Genomic DNA, 25,005 nt, shown 5'->3' on the forward strand with positions numbered 1-25,005 from the left:
CCTACCTTCATCCTTTATCACCTTCCTTCAGGAAGGGAGACAGCCTATCCAAGTAGCATCACGTGACAAACGCAAAGAAATTAACGTTTCTTTGCGTTACGTCGTATGTCAATGTTGTATGGAGGAGGGTGGGGGGGGGGGGAGGCGACTCTAATGTCACTATGTTGGCGGTTTGCTGCTTAAAATAAAAACAGCGTGAAAGACATACAACAGCTTTCAAATAAATCATGATGTTTCGGTTGACAAAGTGGTGTAGTTATGACGCGTGTTTATTTCAAAGATAAAGCAGACAACTGACCTTGTGAAAGACTATTTAGTCCAGCCACTGAGTGACACATGGGAATGTCACCATTCCACTGTGTGTGTGTTTCTGTGTGTGTGCGTGTGCGTGTGCATTAACATTTCATGGAGTATGTGACTGTCAGATTACATAGACACAAAAACCCCAGCATACTGGTGATGCCAACCATTCCCGAAGGCTGACTCTTGAAAGCAATGCAAAAAATAAAATAAAGAAATATGACCACTACTGCTACTACTTCTAGTAATATTTTGGTAGTAGTAGTTGTAATAGTAGTAGTATTAGTAGTGTCTAATACCACTATAACTACCATGTAAAATAGCGGGTGAATGAGACAAGCGGGAAATCTATCCGATTTCAATAAAGGACTTACACAAGGACACACACACACACACACAAACACACACACACACACTCACAGACACACACAGACACACACAGACAGACAGACAGACAGTCAGACAGACACATTCAAACACCCACACCCACATAAACACACAGGACAACAAATGACAGTGGCGTACCAGTGTGATGCTGGTATGTGGGCCAGCTGAAGGGCGTTGTCTCTCTGGGTGTGACAATCAGGTTTCCCGCACTAAATCGCTGGCTCATTCACATTCTCTCAGACGGCGTGGATGCGCCATCCAGTTGGCTCTGCTGCCCTCTGGTGGCCAAGGGCTTATAGTCACAGAGACTCAGGCTGCTGTTGCCAGGCATCTTATGCCTCCGTCACTATAATAAAGTCACACCTTATTATACCTCGTATGTCTTTCTGCTCATTTATTCAGAACAGGGGAGCGAATCTAGACTTTATAATAAAGGCTGTAGCAAGGGAGCAAAATGAATATTTTATACTTTTATACAATAGTTCAACCTTCCTGTAGTGTGAGTATTATATTGTACAAGTATGAGTTAGCAAACCCTGATTTCAATCCACTCCATTTGACTACCCCAGATTTAGGACAAAAAACAAGAGTGAGGCTATGATGTCAATCATGTTGTCCATAAAGGACATTCATAGCTCTAACTACTTTAGACTAATTCTACTCTCTCTCAATCTCTCTCTCTCTCTCTCTCTCTCTCTCTCTCTCTCTCTCTCTCCAACCCCCCCCTCTCTCTCTCTCTCTCTCTCTCTGTCATTCTCTCTCTCCCCCTCTCTCTCTCTCCCTCTCTCCCTCTCCCTCTCCCCTCTCTCCCCCTCTCTCTCTCCCCCTCGCTCTCTCTCTCTCTCCCCCCCCCCTCTCTCTCCCCCTCTCTCTCTCCCCCTCTCTCTCTCTCTCTCCCCCCCCCTCTCTCTCTCTCTCTCTCTCTGCACCTCTACCCCTCCCTCCCTCCCTCTCCTCCAGGCGGAGGCCCGGCTGGCGGCCAAGCGGGCGGCCCGGGCCGAGGCCCGTGAGATCCGGATGAAGGAGCTGGAGCGACAGCAGAAGGAGGTGAGCACCACTTGGACACTCAAGTCCTTGTCATCCTCACGTCCCTTCAGCCCCATCACGGCCCCCCCACATCTCTACAGGGGTCAACCTGTGGACCGCTACCTAGGGAGAGTTCACCCCTTCTCCCCTCAAGTTAAAACCAGACACACACCTCGAGAGTCGATAGGAGATCTAATCAACCTACATATTGATTAACCTATTGTGTGAGTTTTTCAACCCGAGATCTCAGGGGTCAAAGGTCACAGTGGTGATTGTGGCAAAGGAATCCATAGAAGATAAGCCAGCACTATGAATACAGAGCTACTCTGACGTGAGTCATTTAGCCGTGATTGAAAGGGAAGGTAGATGCAGAAATGGTCCTGGTGGACTGAGAGAGTGTCCTGTTAGACTCAGAGAGGGTCCCTATAGACTGAGAGGCTCCTGTTTTCTCGGTGGTCGGTTCCTTGTTTTCCCTTCATTCCCATATGGTGAGTCATTCAAAGTAACTTTTGTAACATTAATAAGGAAACAGGAAAAAACCCTAACACACAACAACAATGACAGAAAAATAGATATTGACAGACATATGGTGTTTGTTTATGGAAGATGCTGTTTTATTTAAAAACATTTCTGCAAAAATCCACAGAAACATTTTACGTTTAACTTTATGTATTGCTTCAATGGAAATGTGTTGGTGAGATGACATTAAGGATATATGTGATTTATGTGAAATGTGATTAATTTTTTTTGATCATTTAATTTAGCAAATTAACACAAAGGCGATCACCCATTAATCACACAAACGGAACCAGACATATTCATAATAACTTTGATATTAATGAATTTCATATTAACTCGGACATAAACACATTAATATTGACCTGGCATCATGTTCAATCTGAGGCGACAGGGCACTGAGGGGTTTGAGGACGAGGTTACCGAGACGACCAGGAATGGAGCTCTTATTTTAATCCGTTTTTGAATCCAGGAGGTTGATAAGATGTTATACCGTCTAAATGTAAACAATGGGGAGCACTTCGCTCACATCTGGGTGTGTGATCTCATCTCGACGACATCATGTGCGCTTGTTGACAAACTCATTTGTTTTCCTAAAGAAATGCTTAGCTCATCAATGTTTTGCCTGTCAGTGTAATTGACTTCCGTGATACAGCATTGTAGTCTCAAAATCTAGTTTCGTCGTCCAAACGACAAACAAGCCCATGATATAGGCAGTTCAAGAAAACCACACAAAAACAGAAATGTGTGGTGTCTTCATCAATATGGGAATCTGCTTGCCTAGCGACAAACACTAACACACTTCCTCCACATTGACACAGAGTAGTCGCAATTAATCAGGGATGGAGTTAGTTAAGTTGAGAAGTGCCAACAGTTACAGGAGATTACGCATGTCAGAGTACAACCCCGTCTGAGTGTTTCTGAATGCATTAACACCTTCCCTCCCACTGCCTTATTTCTCTTCACTCATTTATTCCACACTTTTCCCCTGACTTACCCTTGTACCTCTCTCTCTCTCTCTCTCTCTCTCTCTCTCTCTCTCTCTCTCTCTCTCTAGATGTATAACTCTCAGAAGGTAGGACTTTTCCTCCTCCTCAATCTCCACTCTTTTCCATTTTATATTATGTAGCCACTCGACACTAACAAACAGGTTTGTTCATTAACTTATCTTGTCACCATCTCTCTCTCTCTCTCTCTCTCTCTCTCTCTCTCTCTCTCTCAATCTATGAATTATGACTGAAGCACCCCTCTCACCTAGATGTGATTGGTTTTGACCTGGAATCGTCTCTTTGACTGTTCTCTAGCTGTTCTCCTCTAACATCTCTTATAGCTGTTCTCCTCTCACATCTCTTCTAGCTGTTCTCTAGCTGTTCTCCTCTCACGTCTCTTCTAGCTGTTCTCCTCTCACATCTCTTCTAGCTGTTCTCTAGCTGTTCTCCTCTCACATCTCTTCTAGCTGTTCTCCTCTCACATCTCTTCTAGCTGTTCTCTAGCTGTTCTCCTCTCACATCTCTTCTAGCTGTCCTCCTCTCACATCTCTTCTAGCTGTTCTCCTCTCACATCTCTTCTAGCTGTTCTCTAGCTGTTGTCCTCTCACATCTCTTCTAGCTGTTCTCTTCTCACGTCTCTCCTAGCTGTTCTCCTCTCACATCTCTTCTAGCTGTTCTCTAGCTGTTCTCCTCTCACGTCTCTTCTAGCTGTTCTCCTCTCACATCTCTTCTAGCTGTTCTCCAGCGTCTGCTCCTCTAACATCTCTTCTTCCTTCCCGCCCTTTTTCGGCCTTCCGCTCCCCTCCTGGCTGTTCATCAGAAGTATTATGGTCTGGACAGCAAGTGGCGTCATATTGAAAAGTGGATGGTAGGAGCGCGCCCAGCCAGAGTCCTTCCTGTGGAACCCGCATGACTTGTGACCTAGTACCCTCCCGCGCTTTTATTTTGAAATAGCCGTAGACTTTGCTGTCTTTTGTGTACTTTGCAAGCTCCAAGGGTGTGTATGGCGACGATGTGGTGGTTCTGGACTAGCTACTGCAGAAGCCTGTCAGTTTGTTGTTGTTGTGGTTGCCTGCATGGGGGCAGGGCTAGGGGCGGGTCAGACGTGGATTAGTCTGAGAACCTCCAATACTAAAGGTTTTCTCCCACCCAATCCCTACTAATCCCCCCCCAACCCCCATTAAGACCTGCATTATGGTGTTGTGTTGTGTGTGTAGTACAGCATGTGCACATCTAGATATTTGGCAAGTTAATGGTGTGTCTGTGTTTCTGTGTGTGTGTGTGTGTGTGTGTGTGTGAGTGCGTGTGTGTGTCTCTGTGTCTGTGTGTTTTTGTGTTGGTGCAGCATGTGCAATACTAGATAGCTGGCATGTTAAAAGGTGTGTGTGTGTGTGTGTGCGTGTGTGTGTGTGTGTGTGTGTGTGTGTGTGTGTGTGTGTGTGCACGCTGTGTATATATTGCAGCATTTGCACGACTATATATCTGGCTTGTGTGTGTGTGTGTGTGTGTGTGTGCATGTCTGTGTGTTTGTGTGCACGAGTGCGTGTGTTTGCGCATGTGTGTCTGTGCGTGTGCATGTGCGTGTGTATGTATTAGGGATGGGCAAAACGATTCTTTTCCAGGAATCAGTTCTTTCAGTTCCGTTCACCATCACGATTCGTTCGTTTGATTCGTTCGTTTGATTAGCTTGTTAAGTCAGATAGTCTGTTACGTCATTTGCCAGGGAATCTGAAATTATGGAATAAATGTTAATCAACATGCATGTAGCCTACTACTTTCTAATGTTCTGGCGAAATTGCCCTGGTTAAGTGTAAATGTTAAGCATACAGTGGGGCAAAAAAGTATTTAGTCAGCCACCAATTGTGCATGTTCTCCCACTTAAAAAGACGAGAGAGGCCTGTAATTTTCATCATAGGTAAACCTCAGCTATGAGAGACAAAATGAAAAAAAAAATCCAGAAAATCACATTGTCTGATTTTTTAAGAATTTATTTGCAAATCGTCACCCTCTTAAACATGATGACATGATCTGTTCAACTGAGGATGTTGGGGATTTTACCAGAGGTGGCTAGCATCACAAAGAGCTGATTTAGGCAAGAAAATCATTTTGGCAAAAAGGTGACTTAGGCCATTACTTTAAGAGGGTGACGAAATTATGGTGGAAAATAAGTATTTGGTCACCTACAAACCAGCAAGATTTCTGGCTGTCACAGACCTGTAACTTCTTCTTTAAGAGGCTCCTCTGTCCTCCACTTGTTTCCTGTATTAATGGCCCCTGTTTGAACTCCTTATCAGTATAAAAGACACCTGTCCATAACCTCAAACAGTCACACTCCAAACTCCACTATGGCCAAGACCAAAGAGCTGTCAAAGGACACCAGAAACACAATTGTAGACCTGCACCAGGCTGGAAAGTCTGAATCTGCAATAGGTAAGCAGCTTGGTGTGAAGAAATCAACTGTAGGAAATGGAATACATACAAGACCACTGATAATCTCCCTCAATCTGGAGCTCCACGCAAGATCTCACCCTGTGGGGTCAAAATGATCACAAGAACGGTGAACAAAAATCCCAGAACCACACGGGGGGACCTAGTGAATGACCTCCAGAGAGCTGGGACCAAAGTAACAAAGGCTACCATCACTAACACACTACGCCACCAGGGACTCAAATCCTGCAGTGCCAGACGTGTCCCCCTGCTAAAGCCAGTGCATGTCCGGGCCCGTTTGAAGTTTGCTAGAGAGCATTTGGATGATCCAGAACAGGATTGGGAGAATGTCATATGGTCAGATGAAACCGAAATATAACTTTTTGGTAAAAACTCAACTCGTCGTGTTTGGAGGAGAAAGAATGCTGAGTTGCATCCAAAGAACACCATACCTACAGTGAAGCATGGGGGTGGAAACATCATGCTTTGGGGCTGTTTTTCTGCCAAGGGACCAGGACGTCTGATCCGTGTGACGGAAAGAATGAATGGGGCCATGTATCGTGAGATTTTGAGTGAAAACCTCCTTCCATCAGCAAGGGCACTGAAGATGAAACGTGGCTGGGTCTTTCAGCATGACAATGACCCCAAACACACCGCCCGGGAAACGAAGGAGTGGCTTCGTAAGAAGCATTTCAAGGTCCTGGAGTGGCCTAGCCAGTCTCCAGATCTCAACCCCATAGAAAATCTTTGGAGGGAGTTGAAAGTCTGTGTTGCCCAGCGAGGGCCCAAAAACATCACTGCTCTAGAGGAGATCTGCATGAAGGAATGGGCCAAAATATCAGCAGCAGTGTGTGAAAACCTTGTAAAGACTTACAGAAAACGTTTGACCTCTGTCATTGCCAACAAAGGGCATGTAACAATGTATTGAGATGACCTTTTGTTATTGACCAAATACTTATTTTCCACCATAATTTGCAAATAAATTCTTTAAAAATCAGACAATGTGATTTTCTAGATTTTTTTTTTCATTTTGTCTCTCATAGCTGAGGTATACCTATGATGAAAATTACAGGCCTCTCTCATCTTTTTAAGTGGGAGAACTTGCACAATTGGTGGCTGACTAAATACTTTTTTGCCCCACTGTATATATAAAGCACATACGTGCCTTTTTTTTCATAAATATCCATAATACATAATGGGGTGCAGTTAGAATTAAATGGTGTCTTCCATGTAGCACTAATAAGCAGTGAAGCACGTTAGCAACTAGACCAAATGAGACTCGTAATGGTAGGTAAAATCAATACTTTCTTAAATCATGCAATTGTCTTGTAAAATAAAAAAGAAAAAGAAAACATAAAATGCTTGCATGATATTGAAGCCTACAGCGATATTAGTTAACTTGGGTGGTGGTGCCTTATCATTTGTTTACCCATGGGCCATGGCAACACGATTGCTACCTGCTCTCATTGGCTGAATCGATGAGAACGTTTTAGACTCAATCAATATAAGGTCGCAGGAAAACGAAGCTCTGTTTGTTTGTACATTTTATTTACGTGACCATATTTTTGTTATACGTTTAAAAGAAAAGAAAAAAAGAATCAGTTCTCTGGTTTTGGGAATCAATTCTCGTCGTTCACCTTCGGGATTCGTTCGTTCTGACCGAATCGTTCGTGACCGACCCATCACTAGTATGTCTGTGTGTGTGTGTGTGTGTGTGTGTGTGTGTGTGTGTGTGTGTGTGTGTGTGTGTGTGTGTGTGTGTGTGTGTGTGTGTACGTGTCTCTCTCTTTCCATTTCTCTTTATTGCACTTGTTTATGTCCACTTTGTTCCTCTCTTTCTTTTTCCCGGGGCCACCAGGAGGAGAGCGAGAGGTACTCTCACCCTTCAAGAAGACATACCTCGGTCTGTATCTCTCTGTCTCTCAATTTGTCTCTCTATCTCTGTGTCTCTCGCTCTCTCTCTCTGTCGCTATCCCCTTCTCTCTATCTCTCTCTTTATGTCTGTCTCTCTCTCTCTTTTTCTCTCTCTATTTCTCCTTCCTGTCCATCTCTTTCCTTCAATCCAATACAACTAAACACATTAACTCCTCCAAACATCTGCTTTGTTATTATTCAGATGTTTTCTTCTCAAATAACCAATCATAACGATACCAGTAGGTGTGTGAGCGCAGGCGTGTCAACCTGCCGTCCTCTGTTGATCTCACAGTTCGTAGGCTCGTGGCCTCAGCAACCAGCTGGCAATTATTTAAATTAGTGATGCAATGTCTGACACACTGTGTGTGTGTGTGTGTGTGTGTGTGTGTGTGTGTGTGTGTGTGTGTGTGTGTGTGTGTGTGTGTGTGTGTGTGTGTGTGTGTGTGTGTGTGTGTGTGTGTGACCTACCTCAGATCTCAGACGATGAGGAGAGGATGTCGGTTGGAAGCCGGGGAAGCTTCAGGGTGAGTTTGACCTCTGCTGTTAAGAAATGTTCTTTCTTTCTTTCTTTCTTTCTTTCTTTCTTTCTTTCTTTCTTTCTTTCTTTCTTTCTCACTTTCTTTCTTTCTTTCTTTCTTTCTTTCTTTCTTTCTTTCTTTCTTTCTCACTTTCTTTCTTTCTTTCTTTCTTTCTTTCTCTCTTTCTTTCTTTCTTTCTTTCTTTCTTTCTTTCTTTCTTTCTTTCTTACTTTCTCGATTCTATCTTTCTTTCTCTCTCTCTCTCTCTTTATATCCTTCCTTCTTTCTGTACTGTCAACAACTGGAGACACCTTGGTCAGCAGACCAAACGATCTCACTCCAACAGCAACACACCTGATATATGCTGAATTTGTAAAGATATATTTTATACATATACATACATATATGTGTTGAGGATAACGGTTCAAACTGTACGTTCCTCTTACCTGGTAGAGTCCTCGATCACCTAATCACTCAGTAGCTAAATTGCTAATGAACAATTAATATTATGGTATTAAATCCAAGTTACATATTACATCTCAGCCTGAAACATTATAACATCAATAATGATCACATTTGCTCCAAATGAGGGAAAAGGTTTTCACATGAATTTTTGCAAGCTTTTTAATCTATGAATTATTTATGCATCATGTATGCATTTCTCCATAACTTTAACTCATATACACCCCATATCTTCTATATCTAGAACTCCAACTATATAGCCTCTATCTATAACTCCTTTATATACCTCTGCTATACCTACATCTAAATGTGCTAGATATTTATTCTCTATGTATATATCCCATATCTGTATTTCCATTACCTACATCCACTTTATCTAGATCGGCTAAATATATATCTCATATATCTACATAGCCTATATCTAGATATTCTAGAGCTATATATCCTATATCCATAGAACATTTAGCCATATCTCCTATACATATATCTGCTTTATCTATATATCCTGTCTATATCTCCTATACCTACCTCTCCTATATCTTGACCTGCTACCTGTATATGCCCTGCACCTACGTCTGCTATACCTATATCTCCTAAGCTCGACGTCCTATAGCTTCATCCACTTCACCCATATCTCCTCAATCTATATAAACTTCATCCATCTCATGACGGTCTTCTGATTAGTTTTCCTTCTACACTTTCCGTGTTTTATTTAGTGTGTTCCTTTGAGACCAGACTCTCCTCTCACCTCTCCTCTCTCTGCCGCCACAATATTTTCCTAAGCGTATTACTCTCCCTCGCCCTCTATCTTCCTCTCCGTCTCACTCTCTCCATCTCTCTCCATCCCTTTCCCTCCATCTCTCTCCATCCTGCCCTCTCTCTCTGTCTCTCCCTCTCCCTCTCTCTCTCTGTCTCTCTCTCTCTCTCTCTGTCTCTTTGTATCTCTGTCTCTCTGTCTCTCTCTCTGTCTCTCTGTCTCTCTCTCTCTCTCTGTCTGTCTGTCTCTCTCTCTGTCTCTCTCTCTCTCTGTCTCTCTCTCCCTCCCTCTCTCTCTCTCTCTCTCCCCCTCCCTCTCTCTCTCTCTCTCTCCCCCTCCCTCTCTCTCTCTCTCTCTCTCCCTCCCTCCCTCTCTCTCTCTCTCTCCCCCTCCCTCTCTGTCTCTCTCTCTCTCTCCCTCCCTCTCTCTCTCTCCCTCCCTCTCTCTCTCTCTCTCTCTCCCCCTCCCTCTCTGTCTCTCTCTCTCTCTCTCCCTCCCTCCCTCTCTCTCTCTCTCTCTCCCCCTCCCTCTCTGTCTCTCTCTCTCTCTCCCTCTCTCTCTCTCTCTCTCTCTCTCTCTCTCTCTCTCTCTCTCTCTCTCTCTCTCTCTCTCTCTCTCTCTGTCTCCCTCTTTCCCCCCCTCTCTCTCCCTCTCTCTCTCTCTCTCTCTCTGACCCGTGCGACCGTGCCTCGGTCACTCACGTGATGCGTGTTTCCGTCCCCAGGGGGCGCCGGCCTCGGAGCTCCACTGCAGCAGCAGTAGCTTGCCTTCTCTCAGACACCAAAGCTCGGCTCACAACGGACGGGTGTGTCCCCCATTCCCGCTCACACCCCAGCCCCCTTTATATATTCCTCAGCCCCCCCTTACAGCCTCTTCTGCCCCTTCAGCTGCGCTGCCTTTTAAAAAAACATGCCAACACACACACACACACACATACGCACACAATCGGTCAGTCACACGCACACTCACTGAAATCGGTCGGACAGACTCACGCATGCAAGCAAACATACACAGACACACACACAAGGATGCACACACACACACACACACACACACAGACACACACACACCTAAGTGTAGTAAATGTAGAATACTTCTCAGATATTGCCGGCTGGATCCTTCCATTTAAAATCAATTTGCATTGACATTTATTAATGGACCAATATAACTAATTTAGAAACCACAGTGTCTCTCAAATTGGTTTTCATATTAGACCTCATATTCAACTCATATTCGGATCTATAACTAACAACATGGGTCGCCCTCAGCCAATGAAAGGAAAGGGGCATTGCTTGGCGTCAGTCAGAAGGAACACATGCAATTATACAGTTTCACCAGTGAAGGCGCTGTCCCTTCAGTGTGCCTCTAATGCTCAATTGTTCTTCAGGTTCTATTCTAGGAGGCATCTATATCACAATTCTAACTTTTAACCCTCTATCCCTGGGAGTTTTCTATTGTTGTTTATTTGTTTTTGTCTCTCTTGCACTCCGTAGCCTTCAATGCTTTTTAGCGAAGGCCCTCGCTCTCAAGGTCAAAGGGTTGGTGTCTCTCTCTCTCTCTCTCTCGTTTTTTGTCTCTCTCCCAGTGTCCTCCATCACCTCTGCATGTCTTGTCTTCCCTCGTGGTCGTGACGTTGTCGTCTATAGAGAGTAGTTGTGGAACTCATCACACTGGTATATGAGCTGGTTGGAAGGCTAGAGTCTCAGGTTGAATGATGACGTCCTTGGAGTGTTTGACTGTATGGACTGTCGTGGTATTGATGGATATCGGCTAATTGATTGGTCGGTCAAGTACATCTTATCGTGTGTTTGCTAGCAGGCACATGAGCGGCTCCTGGTGGATATCAATAGCTTGTTGCCAAGAGGTCAGCGGTTGTCATGGAGATGTGGAGAATGTTGTCTGGGGAACGTTCAGAAGCAACAATGTTTCACCACTCCATCGTGATCGTTTGGATAACACTATCGGCTGATTGATCATGTGACACAATGATCAGCAAAATACACATTTTGGATTTCAACGCCCAGAGTCCTTTTGATTATTCACAATCAGAGTACTTTAGCAATCCTGAAAGAAATTCTAGTAATTCTAGAAATGTTACTTTTGATTTCTCTAATGAAATACAATTGGTAATGTGTATATATATATATATATATACTGCCTACAGTATGTATATAAACAGTAGATGCTAGTTCCACCATGAGGATGTGGTTATGCCAATAGGTTGGTACAAAGAGTTTGTGTGTAAAAGACAGCCGGACGTAGTTGCAGTTGGTGTATTCTGTACAACTTGGGTTTGGGGGTGGGGGGACAATGACAGAGCCCCTTTATGCAATTTATTTCCTCAACAAAAGTGATTTGAGCCCACTTTTTGTGCTTGAACAGAAACAGAGAGGCTATGTGAAGAAGACACTATGTTTGTCGCGCTATGGGTGTGAAAACACGTAGGAGTGTGCTTGAACAACTGAACACTGCGTGGAAGCACGCAGCCTGTGAGTGTGTGTGTGTGTGTGTGTGTGTGTGTGTGTGTGTGTGTGTGTGTGTGTGTGTGTGTGTGTGCTGATCCCTTCATAGTACTCCTTACCTCTGTTTCTCTGTTCTGCTTGCTCAGAATTGTACCTGTAATTAGACCTTTGTGTTATATGTTGTATTTTTTTGTGTCCTCACATTATCAAGATTGTTGTTTGAACCATTTTTATTGGAACAATGTTCAAACCCATAGAAGTTCACGGTAAACGTCTGTTGGTCACATGTCCATGGTGTCATATACCCTTTACCCCCCTAAATTCCACAGCATCTCCCTCAGTATGCTGTGCTAGTGGCTCATGCCAGTCACCAAGATAATGCAGTGTCTTCACACATACACTTTACTTTACTTTTTGACGCCATCCAGGATAGATAGTGTTATAATACCGTGACAATTTATTTGAATAGGGAAAAATCTTTCTTCATTGTAGAGTTACTCTCTCAACAATCTCTCTCTCTCTCTCGCTCTCTCTCTTTCTCTCTCTCTCTCTCTCTCTCTCTCTCTCTCTCTCTCTCTCTCTCTCTCTCTCTCTCTCTCTCTCTCTCTCTCTCTCTCTCTCTCTCTATCTATCTCAAACTTGATTTCTGCCTGAGTTATGTCAGATCGTGAAGACAACAACTCCCATGATCCAACGTTACTTCGCAACGTCATCCAACTACGTCTTTTGTGATTGCTTTGATTGAGCAGCCCCTAGTGGTAGAAATTACACGTACCTTTAATAAAAAATAAAAGAAAAAACCTTTCTCTGCACCTCCCTTTCTTTGTTTCCTTCTCTAATTTTTTCCTTTTTCCTTCCTTCTCTTTCCTTCTTTCTTCCTGCCTCTCTCTCTCGCCAGCCTTCAGACTACAGTGGCTTTCTCGGCTCCAGCTCTCGGGCCTCTTCCAGGGCCAGCTCAGCGCGTGCCAGCCCAGTGGTGAGGCCCCCTCATCGGTCACATCCTCTCAACCGCTGCCCCTGCTTTTTGGCCTTCTGCCCGCTTTTCTCCTGCTGTTTCATTTTAACCAAATAAACTAAAACTGAGAAAAAGGGTTGCAAAATGAGGCTCTTGTCCATCTGTTGATATGCAGCGTAGCATTGCTTGCTGCTACATCACACAGGCCATTTATGCCTCCTGGAGGCCAATCATGTCGCTGCAGCTTTGCAGTCCTAAGGTCCATCAGCTAAAGTCCTCAAAGGGGTTTCAGGTTGTGAGCGACCTGACCAACACCATTACCTAATCAACAACTAATGCATGTTTTTTACTATGTGCAGGTGGAAGAGAGACCTGAGAGGGATTTTCTGGATAAAGTAAGCATTTACATACATACACCAACACAAACACGCACCAACCGTTATTCACAAACTTCACGGCTATGTTGGACTTAATCAAGAGAGAGAAGATTGACATATCCACACTCCTACCATTACAAGGTTGTGACCGGACCTGTGTTTCTCTCAGGGCTCCAGAACAGCTTCCACCCTATCAGCAGCCACGCTGGCCTCGCTGGGCGGGCCTTCGTCCCGCAGGGGCAGCTGTGATACGTCGTTCTCTGTGGAGACGGAGGCGTCCATCAGGGACATAAAGGTACTCAAAAGCAATCAGTGTGCTTTCATTTAATATGAACCTATAATATATCTATATTCTATTATATTTTAAAGATGGCCCTTGTATATCTGTATAATATATATATATATATATATATATATATATATTTATTATAGACGGACCCTGGATATCGCTATAATTAATATATATATATATATATATATATATATATATATATATATATATATATATATATATATATATATATATATATATATATATTATAGATGGACCATGGATATCTTTACTATATATATATATATATGTATTAATAATGGCCCCTGTGTATCTGCATGATATATATATATTAAACATGACCCCTGTACATCTCTATCATATATATATATATATATATATATATATATATATATATATATTTAAAGATGACCCCTCTGTATCCTATAATAAAACTATATTAAAGACGGCAATTGTCTACCTGTATAATATATTCATATCAAAAGATGGCCCCTCTATATCTCTATACCCATTAAGCACTCTGGGTCTGGACCCGGATGGTTGTGTTGCTCCAGGACTCTCTGGCGGAGTCCGAGGAGAAGTACCGCAGGGCCATGGTGTCCAACGCCCAGCTCCACAACGAGAAGTCCTACCTCATGTACCAGGTGGACACGCTGAAGGAGGAGCTGGCCGACACGGAGGAGCGGCTGTGGGAGATGCACCGCGAGCACGGCGACAAGACCAAGGTCAGCGGGTCGGAGGTCACGGGGACTCCCGTCGCGGTCCGGAGACCTGGGTTGACCCTTGCGTGGATACAGTGTGTTCTGTTCTCTGGCCCAACTCATCTATCCGTCATGAATCTAGGTGGACATGCCCACTTGTGATGTCACAAGAGGCCGATTTTCAAAACGGCTTGTAACGGCTAATCACACTCACACCTGGTGGGATAATATATCACCTTTAAACCCACCAAGCTATATTCAGTTATGCTTATCCATATTTCTCCTTGAAACGAAAGCGATATTTTTTGTGTCTATATATGATAAAGCTATGTACGATACAAGGGATACACACGTTGTGGAGTGTGTTTTGCGGATGGCTGGTTGAGGCAGCCTCACCAGGCCCTGAGTCAGACCGATTGGACTCTGGGGCTGGGTGAGGCTGAACCATGTCACGGAGGGTGTGTGGTGATGGATGGTTGAACCTGTGGTGGACCACAGGTTCAACCAGCAATCACCACACACCCTCCGTGACATGGATGCACGGAGCACCTGCTCCGACCTTCAGCGCTGCAATGAACCGGTTTCGACAGCCTGTGTCCTGGAGCCCAGTGAGGCCACTGAGGTGGCGTGTGGGAGGGAAGATGTGCTGCACACGTCATGTTGCGTCTGTTTCTCTTCCAGGAGTTGGACAGGGAGAGACACTCCCACGGCATCCTGCAGTTCAAGTTCAAGAACGTGGAGCAGACCCTGAGACAGAGCGAGGAACTGCTAAACGTGAGCACACACAGACACACACACACTCATACACAGACACGAACGCAGACACACGCACGCACGCACGCAAACACTTACACACAGACACACACACGCGCACACATACGCACACCTACACACACACACACGCAGACACACACACTCACACACCCACGCACTCAGAAAGACACGCATGCACGCACAAATGCACACATACGCACACACACATTTGTGCGTCTTTGTGCATCTCTGGTTGGGGTGAGACTAAACAACTTATTCCTGCTCTTGCTATGAAACGTTTCTGCTTCACTTCACATCACTATCTCTCATATACTCACATACTTACCTACCTTTCCTCCTTTTCTGTCCTCTGACGCTTCCCTTACTTCCTAACGTACTTCGTGCGGGACACATCCTGTGGTCAGGAGGTGGCTCAGCTGCGTCTCGCGAGAGACGGCAGTGCCAGAGAGATCACTGACCTCCAGGAAACCTTGGAGTGGAAGGAGAAAAAGATAGCGGTACGCCACCACTGTAAAGGCTAGTACTGTACTAGCTGAACCAACTGACATTGGCTAGCATGATTGCTAACCACGCCACTGAGAAAAACACTGTATTTTCTACACTATTGCTTTCTAATAAAATCCAACCACTAACTTTCCTAGTCGAGGTACTTAGTGCATCTTCTAACTTCTATTTGATTTTTTTTCCATCATAACATTTCTTTCTTGTATTTCTTTATTCTTGACTAACCACCGCCCGCTTCTCTGGCCCCAACCCCTCACGGCCACTTCCTGCTTCTCGGCCAATCGTCAGGCCCTCGAAAGGCATGTGGAGTTTTCAGACTCTGTGCGGGGGGAGCGAGACCAGCTTAGGGGGGAGGTGGTTCGACATAGAGATTTGCTCAAGGTAACGGTTGATTTGAAGGTTTATACTTAATAATTAACAGGGCATGAGACTTCAGGTCAAAGCTGAATTTGACATACAGTTGATTGAAACACTGGGATAAAAACAATGTCATTAACTGTGAGAAACATGGAATATATATATGTGTGTATATTTATACTGTTATATATATATAAACAGTATAAATTCTGATTGTTGCGCTCATATTGCCTTTCAGAGTCCACAAGTAGGTCAACTAGTCAAACATTTTAGACTCGATTTCTTTCTACTCACACATTAAATATTTGTTCAACATGTGCTATTTTATGGTTTCCCAATAGAAACATGGAATAGAGCTGTCACCAGAGATTACAACCAATGGAGATGCAGCCCAGGTGGAGACCGATGGCACGGACTCACAGGAACTCCTTCCTGGTGGTGGAGAGAGCATGCTTGGTGAGTAGGAACGCTTGACTTATGAATTGACGTACTGCCTCCTCTGCTCCTCTGAGCTGGAGGTATAGTTTTATAATAATCATTGAACAATGGCACCTTAAAGGTATAGTATGTATCGCCTGCTGCTAGGGGCCGTTTAATCAAAACAATAACAAAAAACATAGTTTGATGATGTTGTGAAGGAGCGTGGGATCATGGGAGCTGTTGTCTTCACCACCATTGCTGGTGAAAATATCTGTCGTGACTCATGTTGTGAAATCATGTTCACGTATGAGTTTTATTGAAGTTACGTTTAGTCAGGTTCATTAACATAATTTTATTTCATTTAAATGAAATATTTGCTAGTAAAATAAGGTAAACTTCCTAACCATTTGTTGAGTCGACTACCCAAATAGTTGTAGATAATGTTATGTGGGTATTTCTGGCATCTCTAATTCTGATTCCTGAACCTGCAATTTATTCTATTTATGAATTCGGCCAGCCTTTTTCTATGTGGGTAAATGCCAACAACATCGAGAATCCTTAGGTCTACTCTTTTGTAGATATTTCAATGGGAAATGTTACATATTATACCTAAAGGGTTGGTTTGCAACATCAGTCTTTAGAGAAGTGTGCTCGATAATGTACTTGAACCTGAACTATGTTGTACTACACTATAATTGCATTTTCTCCTCAGATCCCTTTGTGATGAAATAATCATGCTGATTAATTTTTGTGTTCAATCTTGACCCGATTACTTTGTTTTTGAATTATTTCAATGAACATTTTTTGTATTTTCAACCTCATCCTCTTTCAACACCTGTCTCTTTCTCAGCACCTTCGCTCTGGTTTTGTTTGTCCTTCTCTCCAATTACCCCATAATTGGCCTTCTTAATCTATTCTCCAACCAATCAGAATGGATGAGGCTTGTCCTCTGATCCGGTCTGACTCTGAACTGACGAAACTATGCTTGCTCCTCTTATTTTCTCCTTCTCAAAACAATCTTGCAGGCAGCATACGAGAGCAGCAGACAGATTTCAACTTGGGCCGAGCACCAGCAGGCGGTAGTGACCATCTGATGGAAAACGTTACCGATAATATCTCTGCTAAAGTACATAACGCTTCCCCGTCACCTCCCAGTTCCCTAGTCGGGGAATACACCAGAATAGACGTGAGATCAAAGATAGGGATGGAAAGCCATCCGAGCAGAAGAGTGAGCAAGGAAAAGTTCCCCGTAGGACCGGACAGACGCGTTGGATATCCAATGAAAACCGAGGGAAGAGCAAAGCAGCCAATCAGAAATGAACCCGCCACTTACCCTCTGACTGAGGGAGGTAAAGAGTACACGATCCAAACTGACAGGGCCAAAGGACTGATGACTCCCAACAGGACAGACTCAAATGTGCAGCCTCACAAGGACAAATATGCAAAGTTCACCTGGAATCATCTCGTCAAGAGGGCAAACAAGGAGTCACTTAGCCCCGAGAGGCACTCTAGAAACAAAGCTGAATTCTGTTTTGGAGGAACCAATTTGCATGCGGCGTCAAACTCAAACGAAATGGATCCGTTAAGTGATGGGAATTACTACGAGCATCCAATCAAGGCCCATAAATCAGGGCTTGTTTCACCTCTGTGTGCGGAGGCTGGCTTCCTCCAGACCAAGGCAGTGGCTTTGAACGGGTCTTCTGGCAAACAACATTTACTAAGTGGGGAGAATGAAAAGAATCGGCTTGCAGTCACCACTGTACCTTTGACTTATAAAGCCATTTTGCATCTCCGTTTTCAATCAGAAGTAAACGGCGTGCGCAAAGCTAAACAGGAAACAAGAAATGAGGTAGAAAACAATGCTGGAAATATTCAGCATGACAAAACAAGTGATTTTGATTATTTTAAATACACACAAGACACAGAAGGTAAAAGGGAAAAGGCCGTTCTTTGTACTTGTATCCCTGTTGAAAATCAAGAACAAAATAATGGACCAACGGTTGAAGATTTTAACTCTCCCATACCTAACAGAGAGTGCTGCTCTTCTGAGGAGGAAGCAAAGCTGGATCAGAAAACCACGGGGGAACCAACGACTCAAATAGAAATAGCAGCGCCTCTCCTCATTGGACTGGAACCCTTTGGAGAATCAGGCCAGAGGAGGGGAAGGCATTGCGATTTTGGATCGACCCTTGAAACAACCTTAAAGGAAGAGTGCCCACTTGTGAAAAATGAGAGTCTTTGGGACATGGGTGGGATTCGGTCAGGACCAAGAAGTCAAACACAAACCAATAGCACCGTAACTGATAATGCCGTGTTTGTAGAACATCCTGGTCAAACCGGTGTAGTTGGTTCCACGCTTGGAGGGGAAAGCCGTCGGGCAAAGCTGAGTGACATACAGTTAATCACTCCATTGGATCTCCCGTATCAGTCTGACGCTTCTAAGTTGCACCACGCAGACTATAGTCCACAAACATTCAATGGTGAAACGAGGTCTGATGGAGGTATACCACATCGCAAGGAGCATGCTAGCAAAGAGTGTAAAGTGGAGTTCCTTACACATGGATCCGGACCACAAGACCGAGAGCTTCCTCGAAGTGGAGGCTTGGACTCAGGGAATAGCAGGGATGCTCCCACAGAGGATCTGTGGCTGTGTCGGGTCGCAACCGCTGACGCACGTTCGCAATGTCCAAGGAACAGGGTTGAGGTAGGCTCTTCCAAGCCAATGGTCTTGTCCTCCTCCCCTACAGAGATGTGTTATGATGCCGCTCTCGAGGAGGCTGTTCAGGGCATGATGAAAGGGATCATGGATGATCGCCACATGGCTGCAAAGATCTCCAAAATCCTCCCTCAGGTACCACTCTTATTCCAGCAGTGGCTATCGACTCTAGAAGATATACAGGGGAACCACACAGAGAATGTGGGGGATATACAGGAGAACAAAACAGAGAATGTGGAGGATATACAGCAGAACCACATGGAGAATGTAGAGGATATACAGGGGAACAACATGGAGGATGTAGAGGATATACAGGGGAACAACATGGAGAATGTAGAGGATATACAAGGGAACCACACAGAGAATGCAGAGGAGGCCACCATCAGTCAGAGTCCTTTGGGTGACGTGAAGGGGCCCTTGTGTGATGCAAGTCATACCCTGGACGGCTTTCAAATGACAGCCCATGGACTTGCATTTAAGGACTTACCTGATAGGAGGGGAGCCCCTTCTTGTCAGTCTCAGCAGGGATCTCCAATCACCAACACCATGGAACGTAGTGCTAATCTTGTGAAGAAGATTAACTCCACAGAGAACCAAGAACCTCCTGTCCCCGTTTTGCACAACAGTGAATTATTGTCCCATGTTGCCACAGTGGAGATGAGATCCACAACCAAATACCCCCATAACTTATTTGGAGTCATCGGTGGAGTCCGGCAGAAGAAATTGAGGGCTACGAGAAATGGCAACCAAGGAGTTGAAAGAACCCCCTTGAGGGGCAGTCCCAGAGTAGAGCTAGAGCTATTAGGAGCGGAAGACCCCGGGAACCAGAAACCCCAGGGGGAGTTAAAGACAGCGACCGATTGTGACGAGATGGTCCCCACGGTCTTTTCACCAAAGACCGACGTTTTGTCCGAAGGTCAGGAAACCAACCCCAAACGGCACAGATTCCGACTGATAACGTCCAAACATGTTGGACAAAGGCCACAAAGGGCAAAGAGTGGTATAGAAATGCTCGTCTACGAATTTCAGGAAATGGTCTCTCCGGAAATTCAGGAAATGGTCATTCCGGAATTGGCCATGATAAACCATCCCCTTTGTGAGAAACACTTGAAAGAGTGTCAAAAGGCAGCGGGGATAACCGCACACCAATCAAGGCTAAATAACTGGCATCGCAAAGAAGATCCCATTGGATTACTGGACAGTTGTGTGGAAGCTAACTTGCTAGCTGGAACAGAGGCGACAGCACAGCACAGATCGACAGCACAGCTGGAGCTAACCATATTACAGCCCATAGTAGAGGTCTTTGTTCAAGAAAGAGAAACGTCTCTGGTGCCAGGGTGTGTCAAACAACAGCAAGGAAGGAAGGGCCTTTCTTATAACAAGAGAAGAAACCAAAAGAGCTGCAGCATATCCTAGACGTACAAATCTGTCAATATGTGTCATCAATACAATATACGATACGATACAACTTTATTAATTTATTGTTTAATTAATTATATGGATTTCAAAGGAGGTTTGAACAATAAATAATGTACAGTGTGTGTGTGTGTTTTTCTAATTTAATTTTAAAAACGTTTCATCAATCATTAGTTTGATGTCTAAGCGTTGTATCACTCTCAGTGACACTGTCATAATATCATTTTTTTGTTTCATGTGTTTATTTTGATTTTCAATAAATAAAAAAATAAGAACAAATGTGAATGTCTCTGTGCATTTGTTCAACAAGTTATTCAATGAAGTTCCTAGTTTGCTGTTTAATGCTGATATTTGTTCGTTTGATATTAATTAATGTTATTAAATGCACTGAACACAAATGAAATTATGACCACTTAGAGAAGGATTATTGAGGAGGGACATAAATTAAGACAGAAGTTGTCTGAACCTAGCTGAAGGATTGGTCACCTAAATATCACTTTATTATAACATTATAACATTTAACAAAGTTTCTTGTAAAAACAAGTTGTCCAGCTCTCTCACATCACCTGAACGTGGTAAGGTCACCCAGTCTCTCATTCTAATCAGAATCAGAACAAATCAATCTCATGATTCATGGCGTTACACTCATGCATGGCTCATAATAAACACTGATGAATGTGTTTGATGATATCTGGTACCTTTTAATTTCAATCAATTCACCAATTTATATTGTGACCTTTAATACTACTATCAGGTTTTTCTAAATTTGCATGGTGTGTTTCATAATGTACTGTAATGCATCTTCATGTAAACTGTCGAATCACCCACCTGATGTCTTCTTATCTTCTGGCCTTCAGAGCTGCGACTGAAGAAGCTTGTTGATGAGCGGGAGAGTCTACAAGATCAGGTGACTTTTTCTGTGTGTGTGTGTGTGTGTGTGTGTGTGTGCTAAAGTGTAAAAGTGTGGGTGTTAGTGCGTGAGTGCGTGGTGAGTGTTGAAATTATCTAATAGTCTACGGTAATGCTTGCAGTTCTACATAAGTGTTTGTCTGTCTGTGTTGTAAGGGTATAAATATGAAATGGTAATTGAGTATAATTGTGTGTGTGTGTCCGTCTGTCTAACAGGTCAGGCGTCTGAAGTCTCAGTTGGACCAGAGGCAGAAGAACGGAGCAGAGATTCCGGTTGCCGACGGCGATGACGGCCTCCTCGAGAACGGCCTGGACCCCCACACCCTTGACCTCCAGAGTGAGCCCCTGGTCCCCCAAAACTTAACAAATCAATGTTTTCTAGTCTTTTAGTAATAGACTAATAATTTAGTAATAGAGATTCCGTTTTTCACATAATCTGATTAGAACCTTGAATTGACTGTTGAATCATTTACTCAATCCTATTCTCTTTTCCATGTTTCTAACCATAGCCAAATGTTTTATGCTGGAGCTTGTCGGCGTTGACGTGTGCTCTTTGCTCTTTGACACAGGGGACGCCAACCGACAAATCAGCGATCTCAAATTCAAACTGGTGAAATCAGAACAGGAAGTGACCGCTCTGGAGCAGAACGTACGCGACACCTTGTCCTACATGTTACTCATTTGTATCATTTGTCATTTGTATATTAATGAACCTCATGAGTTCTAGTCCACTAGTCTTCCTGGGGTCCACACACAACACAGCATTGGTAGTTTCTCCAAGTATTTAACGGGTAGAAATAAAGTTGACTTGTAAAGCATGAATCATGAAATGCATGAAACTCCATAAAATAAAGACAATACGCTTCTGTTGACCTTTGACCTTTCCCTGCAGATCATACGGCTGGAGGGCCAGGTGTCGCGCTACAGGACGGCGTCAGAAAGTGCGGAAAAGGTGGAGGATGAACTTAAGGTGGAGAAACGCAAACTACAGCGAGAGGTAAGATGTCCTCTCTCTCAACCAGGTTTCCTGTCTTCTGTCTCTCTACCTATCGTCCATACACTCTTTTTGGGTGTGTGGTTTAGAAGAATAAAGATACATATTGTCCTACTTACCTCTCTGTGTCTGTCTTTCTGTCTGTCTGTCTGTCTGTCTGTCTGTCTGTCTGTCTGTCTGTCTGTCTGTCTGTCTGCGTCTCCGGCTGTCTGTCTGTCTGTCTGTCTGCGTCTCCGTCTGTCTGTCTGTCTGTCTGTCTGTCTGTCTGTCTGTCTGTCTGTCAGCTGAGGGCAGCCCTGGACCGGGTGGAGGAGGTGGAGGTGAGCAACAGCCACCTCTCCAAGCGCCTGGAGAAGATAAAGGCTAACCGCACCGCACTGCTCGCCCAGCACTGACTCTCTCTCTCTCTCTCTTTCTCTCTCTCTCTCTCTCTCTCTCTCTCTCTCTCTCTCTCTCTCTCTCTCTCTCTCTCTCTCTCTCTCTCTCTCTCTCTCTCTCTCTCTCTACCTACATTTCTCTCTCTCTCTCGCTCAACCTACATTTCTCTCTCTCACTCTCTCTCTCTCTCTCTTCCCTTCTCGCTCCCTCTTTTCCTCACCCCCCCAGTGGGGAGGAGCTCTCTGCAACCCGTCGAAGGCAAAGTGCAATACGGACGAGTTTGGAGTCGCCAATCACCATGGCCTCGCCTGCCAGGCGTATCCACGGCCTGTCACTAATCGACCTATAAACAAGACAATCAAGGTCGCTGGACGTTTCCAGACGGACTGGTGGACTGATGCACCGTACACAGAGGGTAAACCAGGCCCGTTTGGTTTGGGAAACCAGCACAAAGCTTTCCCGAGGAACTGCAGGTCGGGGTAAAAGCCGAATTTGATAGTCCCGGTTGAGTTGTGGATACCCAACCTCGCCACCGCTAGGTTGAATGTGAAATCCATTCCCTGTGATTGGTGGAACTCTTTGCCCTGTTGGCAAGCAACCTCCCCACCCCGGCATCGGTGATCCTGGAAACAAACATCTGCAACAAAAGACCTAGGGGAGCATTTGTCGTTGCAATACATATACATGTATCTTACACCCCTGTGTGTAATATATTATATACGGTGTACCCTCATGGGTGTCAATGTGATGTAGCTTCACAACCCCTCCAGACCAGGCCCCCACCCCCCCTTCAAGACTCAAGCAACATTTTGTTTATCTTTTGTTTCAAACCTCTTTATTTCTTACTTGGAATTATCTAACCTGCATACATGTGTCCAATGCACCGCACTTAGTACTCAGAAAATACCGGTAAGAGTAGGAAAAACACAGGACATTATTTGTATTTTTTGTGCATGTTTTATATCCTCTGGATGTGAACGCGGATCTCTGGGTTTAAATAGAGGGTAGCGGTGTCATTTCTAAGGTCTTTGTTATGTGTGGAACTACCTCTCCTTGGACACTAGGGATCAACATGTCTTCCTACAAGCTAGAAGGAGAAGAAATTTCCTGGATTCTGCTGGATTTGGCATTGTCTTGCCTTGGTTTTCATGTTATTTCTTTATGTATATATATTTGGTTCCGCAGACTGGTGTTTTGTTTTATATCTTGCTTTTTATTGTTTGTAGATCTGAATGTTGAGGGTGGGGGGGGGGGGGGAGGATTTATTTATTGTGACAACAAGGATTTACTCCTTTAAGGGGACTTAAATATCAGCTCAGCTCCGACTCACTCGATCGTTGTAGGCCGAACGCAGGTTTTTTATTGTGGAAAAATGTGTGAATGGTTAAATATAGTTAGAAAGGTTGACACGATTTGTAAACATAACTGCTTAGAAGACATAACATAACAACAACGGCGTGAGGCTTCTTTACAATAGAAACAGTCATCATGGTTCTTGGGATGAATTATCACCAGCTAATAAATGTCAAAATAGGTTCTCCTTGGCAACCTTTCATTTTGAAATGCTTTGCCCAATGAATGACTGAACTATGTACCGAAGTATCTCTGCTTGTATGAACACAAAAAACTCCTACATTTTACTTCCATATTGACGCTACTGTAACCTGTCACAAGCTAGCCTGTACTTTGGAATCCCCGAAAGATTGCAGGGTTCCCTGTGCTGAGCACTTCAAATAAACTACTATCATACAAATCCGCTGATGTTCTGCCTGGTAGCTCACATGGTAGCAGCCATTAGCAACCGATGTTCTGGGTGGTAACTCACATGGTAGCAGCCATTAGTAACCGATGTTCTGGGTGGTAGCTCACATGGTAGCAGCCATTAGTAACTGATGTTCTGGGTGGTAGCTCACACAGTAGCAGCCATTAGTAACCATTGTTCTGGGTGGTAGCTCAAACATTAGCAACAGAAGTAGTAAACGATGTTCCGCCTGGTAGCTCACATAGAAGCAACCCGTAGTAACCGACCTTCTGCCATTACACTGGTAATCTGGGGGTCCGAGGTTCAAGTCAGTATTCAGGTGACTCCTTATTGTCATTTAGCTTTTAATTGAGCTACTTATGTGCTAATATAGTTATATCTATTTGAAATGTGTGTATATGTTTATAACACACAAGTGAATTACTGTTATAGATGATTAGGCAAGAGGCCTATATAGGCCCATTCTAATGATGGTTAGGGGTCAAAATGCTGTATTTGAATACTATTTATAGTAGGTAATGCATTATTCTGTTTGTTTGTACTGTTTCCAAGAATTTCTGGTTGCAGAGCTTTGGCCCACCTGATAAAATCCATATTTTTTTACATTACAATTTACATTATTAAACTCTTATTAACACTGTATGTAACTTTGTTCCCTAGAAACATCAATCTTGTTTAAAATCGGACCATAT

The 25,005-nt window shown here is 43.9% G+C and overlaps 1 protein-coding gene across 5 annotated transcripts in view; it reads left to right on the forward strand.

The window, feature by feature from the left end:
• lrrfip1b (leucine rich repeat (in FLII) interacting protein 1b) overlaps positions 1 to 24,804 on the forward strand; it is a 31,853-nt gene extending 7,049 nt beyond the window's left edge. Inside the window, exons 2-15 of one of the 5 annotated variants that reach the window (XM_079735057.1) lie at positions 1,648 to 1,734; positions 7,504 to 7,548; positions 8,033 to 8,083; positions 10,021 to 10,101; positions 13,073 to 13,108; positions 13,260 to 13,385; positions 13,937 to 14,107; positions 14,765 to 14,857; positions 16,060 to 16,174; positions 21,128 to 21,177; positions 21,396 to 21,516; positions 21,749 to 21,828; positions 22,072 to 22,176; positions 22,458 to 24,804. In XM_079735057.1, coding sequence (XP_079591183.1) covers positions 1,648 to 1,734; positions 7,504 to 7,548; positions 8,033 to 8,083; positions 10,021 to 10,101; positions 13,073 to 13,108; positions 13,260 to 13,385; positions 13,937 to 14,107; positions 14,765 to 14,857; positions 16,060 to 16,174; positions 21,128 to 21,177; positions 21,396 to 21,516; positions 21,749 to 21,828; positions 22,072 to 22,176; positions 22,458 to 22,568 — 1,272 coding nt within the window. In that variant the 3' untranslated portion in view covers positions 22,569 to 24,804. The remainder of the gene's footprint in view (positions 1 to 1,647; positions 1,735 to 7,503; positions 7,549 to 8,032; positions 8,084 to 10,020; positions 10,102 to 13,072; positions 13,109 to 13,259; positions 13,386 to 13,936; positions 14,108 to 14,764; positions 14,858 to 16,059; positions 16,175 to 21,127; positions 21,178 to 21,395; positions 21,517 to 21,748; positions 21,829 to 22,071; positions 22,177 to 22,457) is intronic. The other 4 variants (XM_079735059.1, XM_079735058.1, XM_079735060.1 and 1 more) reach the window with 4 other exon arrangements.
• The last annotated feature ends 201 nt before the right edge of the window (positions 24,805 to 25,005 follow it).

This window comes from Pollachius pollachius, assembly GCF_949987615.1.
Source record: "Pollachius pollachius genome assembly, chromosome: 4".
Taxonomy (NCBI): Eukaryota; Metazoa; Chordata; class Actinopteri; order Gadiformes; family Gadidae; genus Pollachius; species Pollachius pollachius.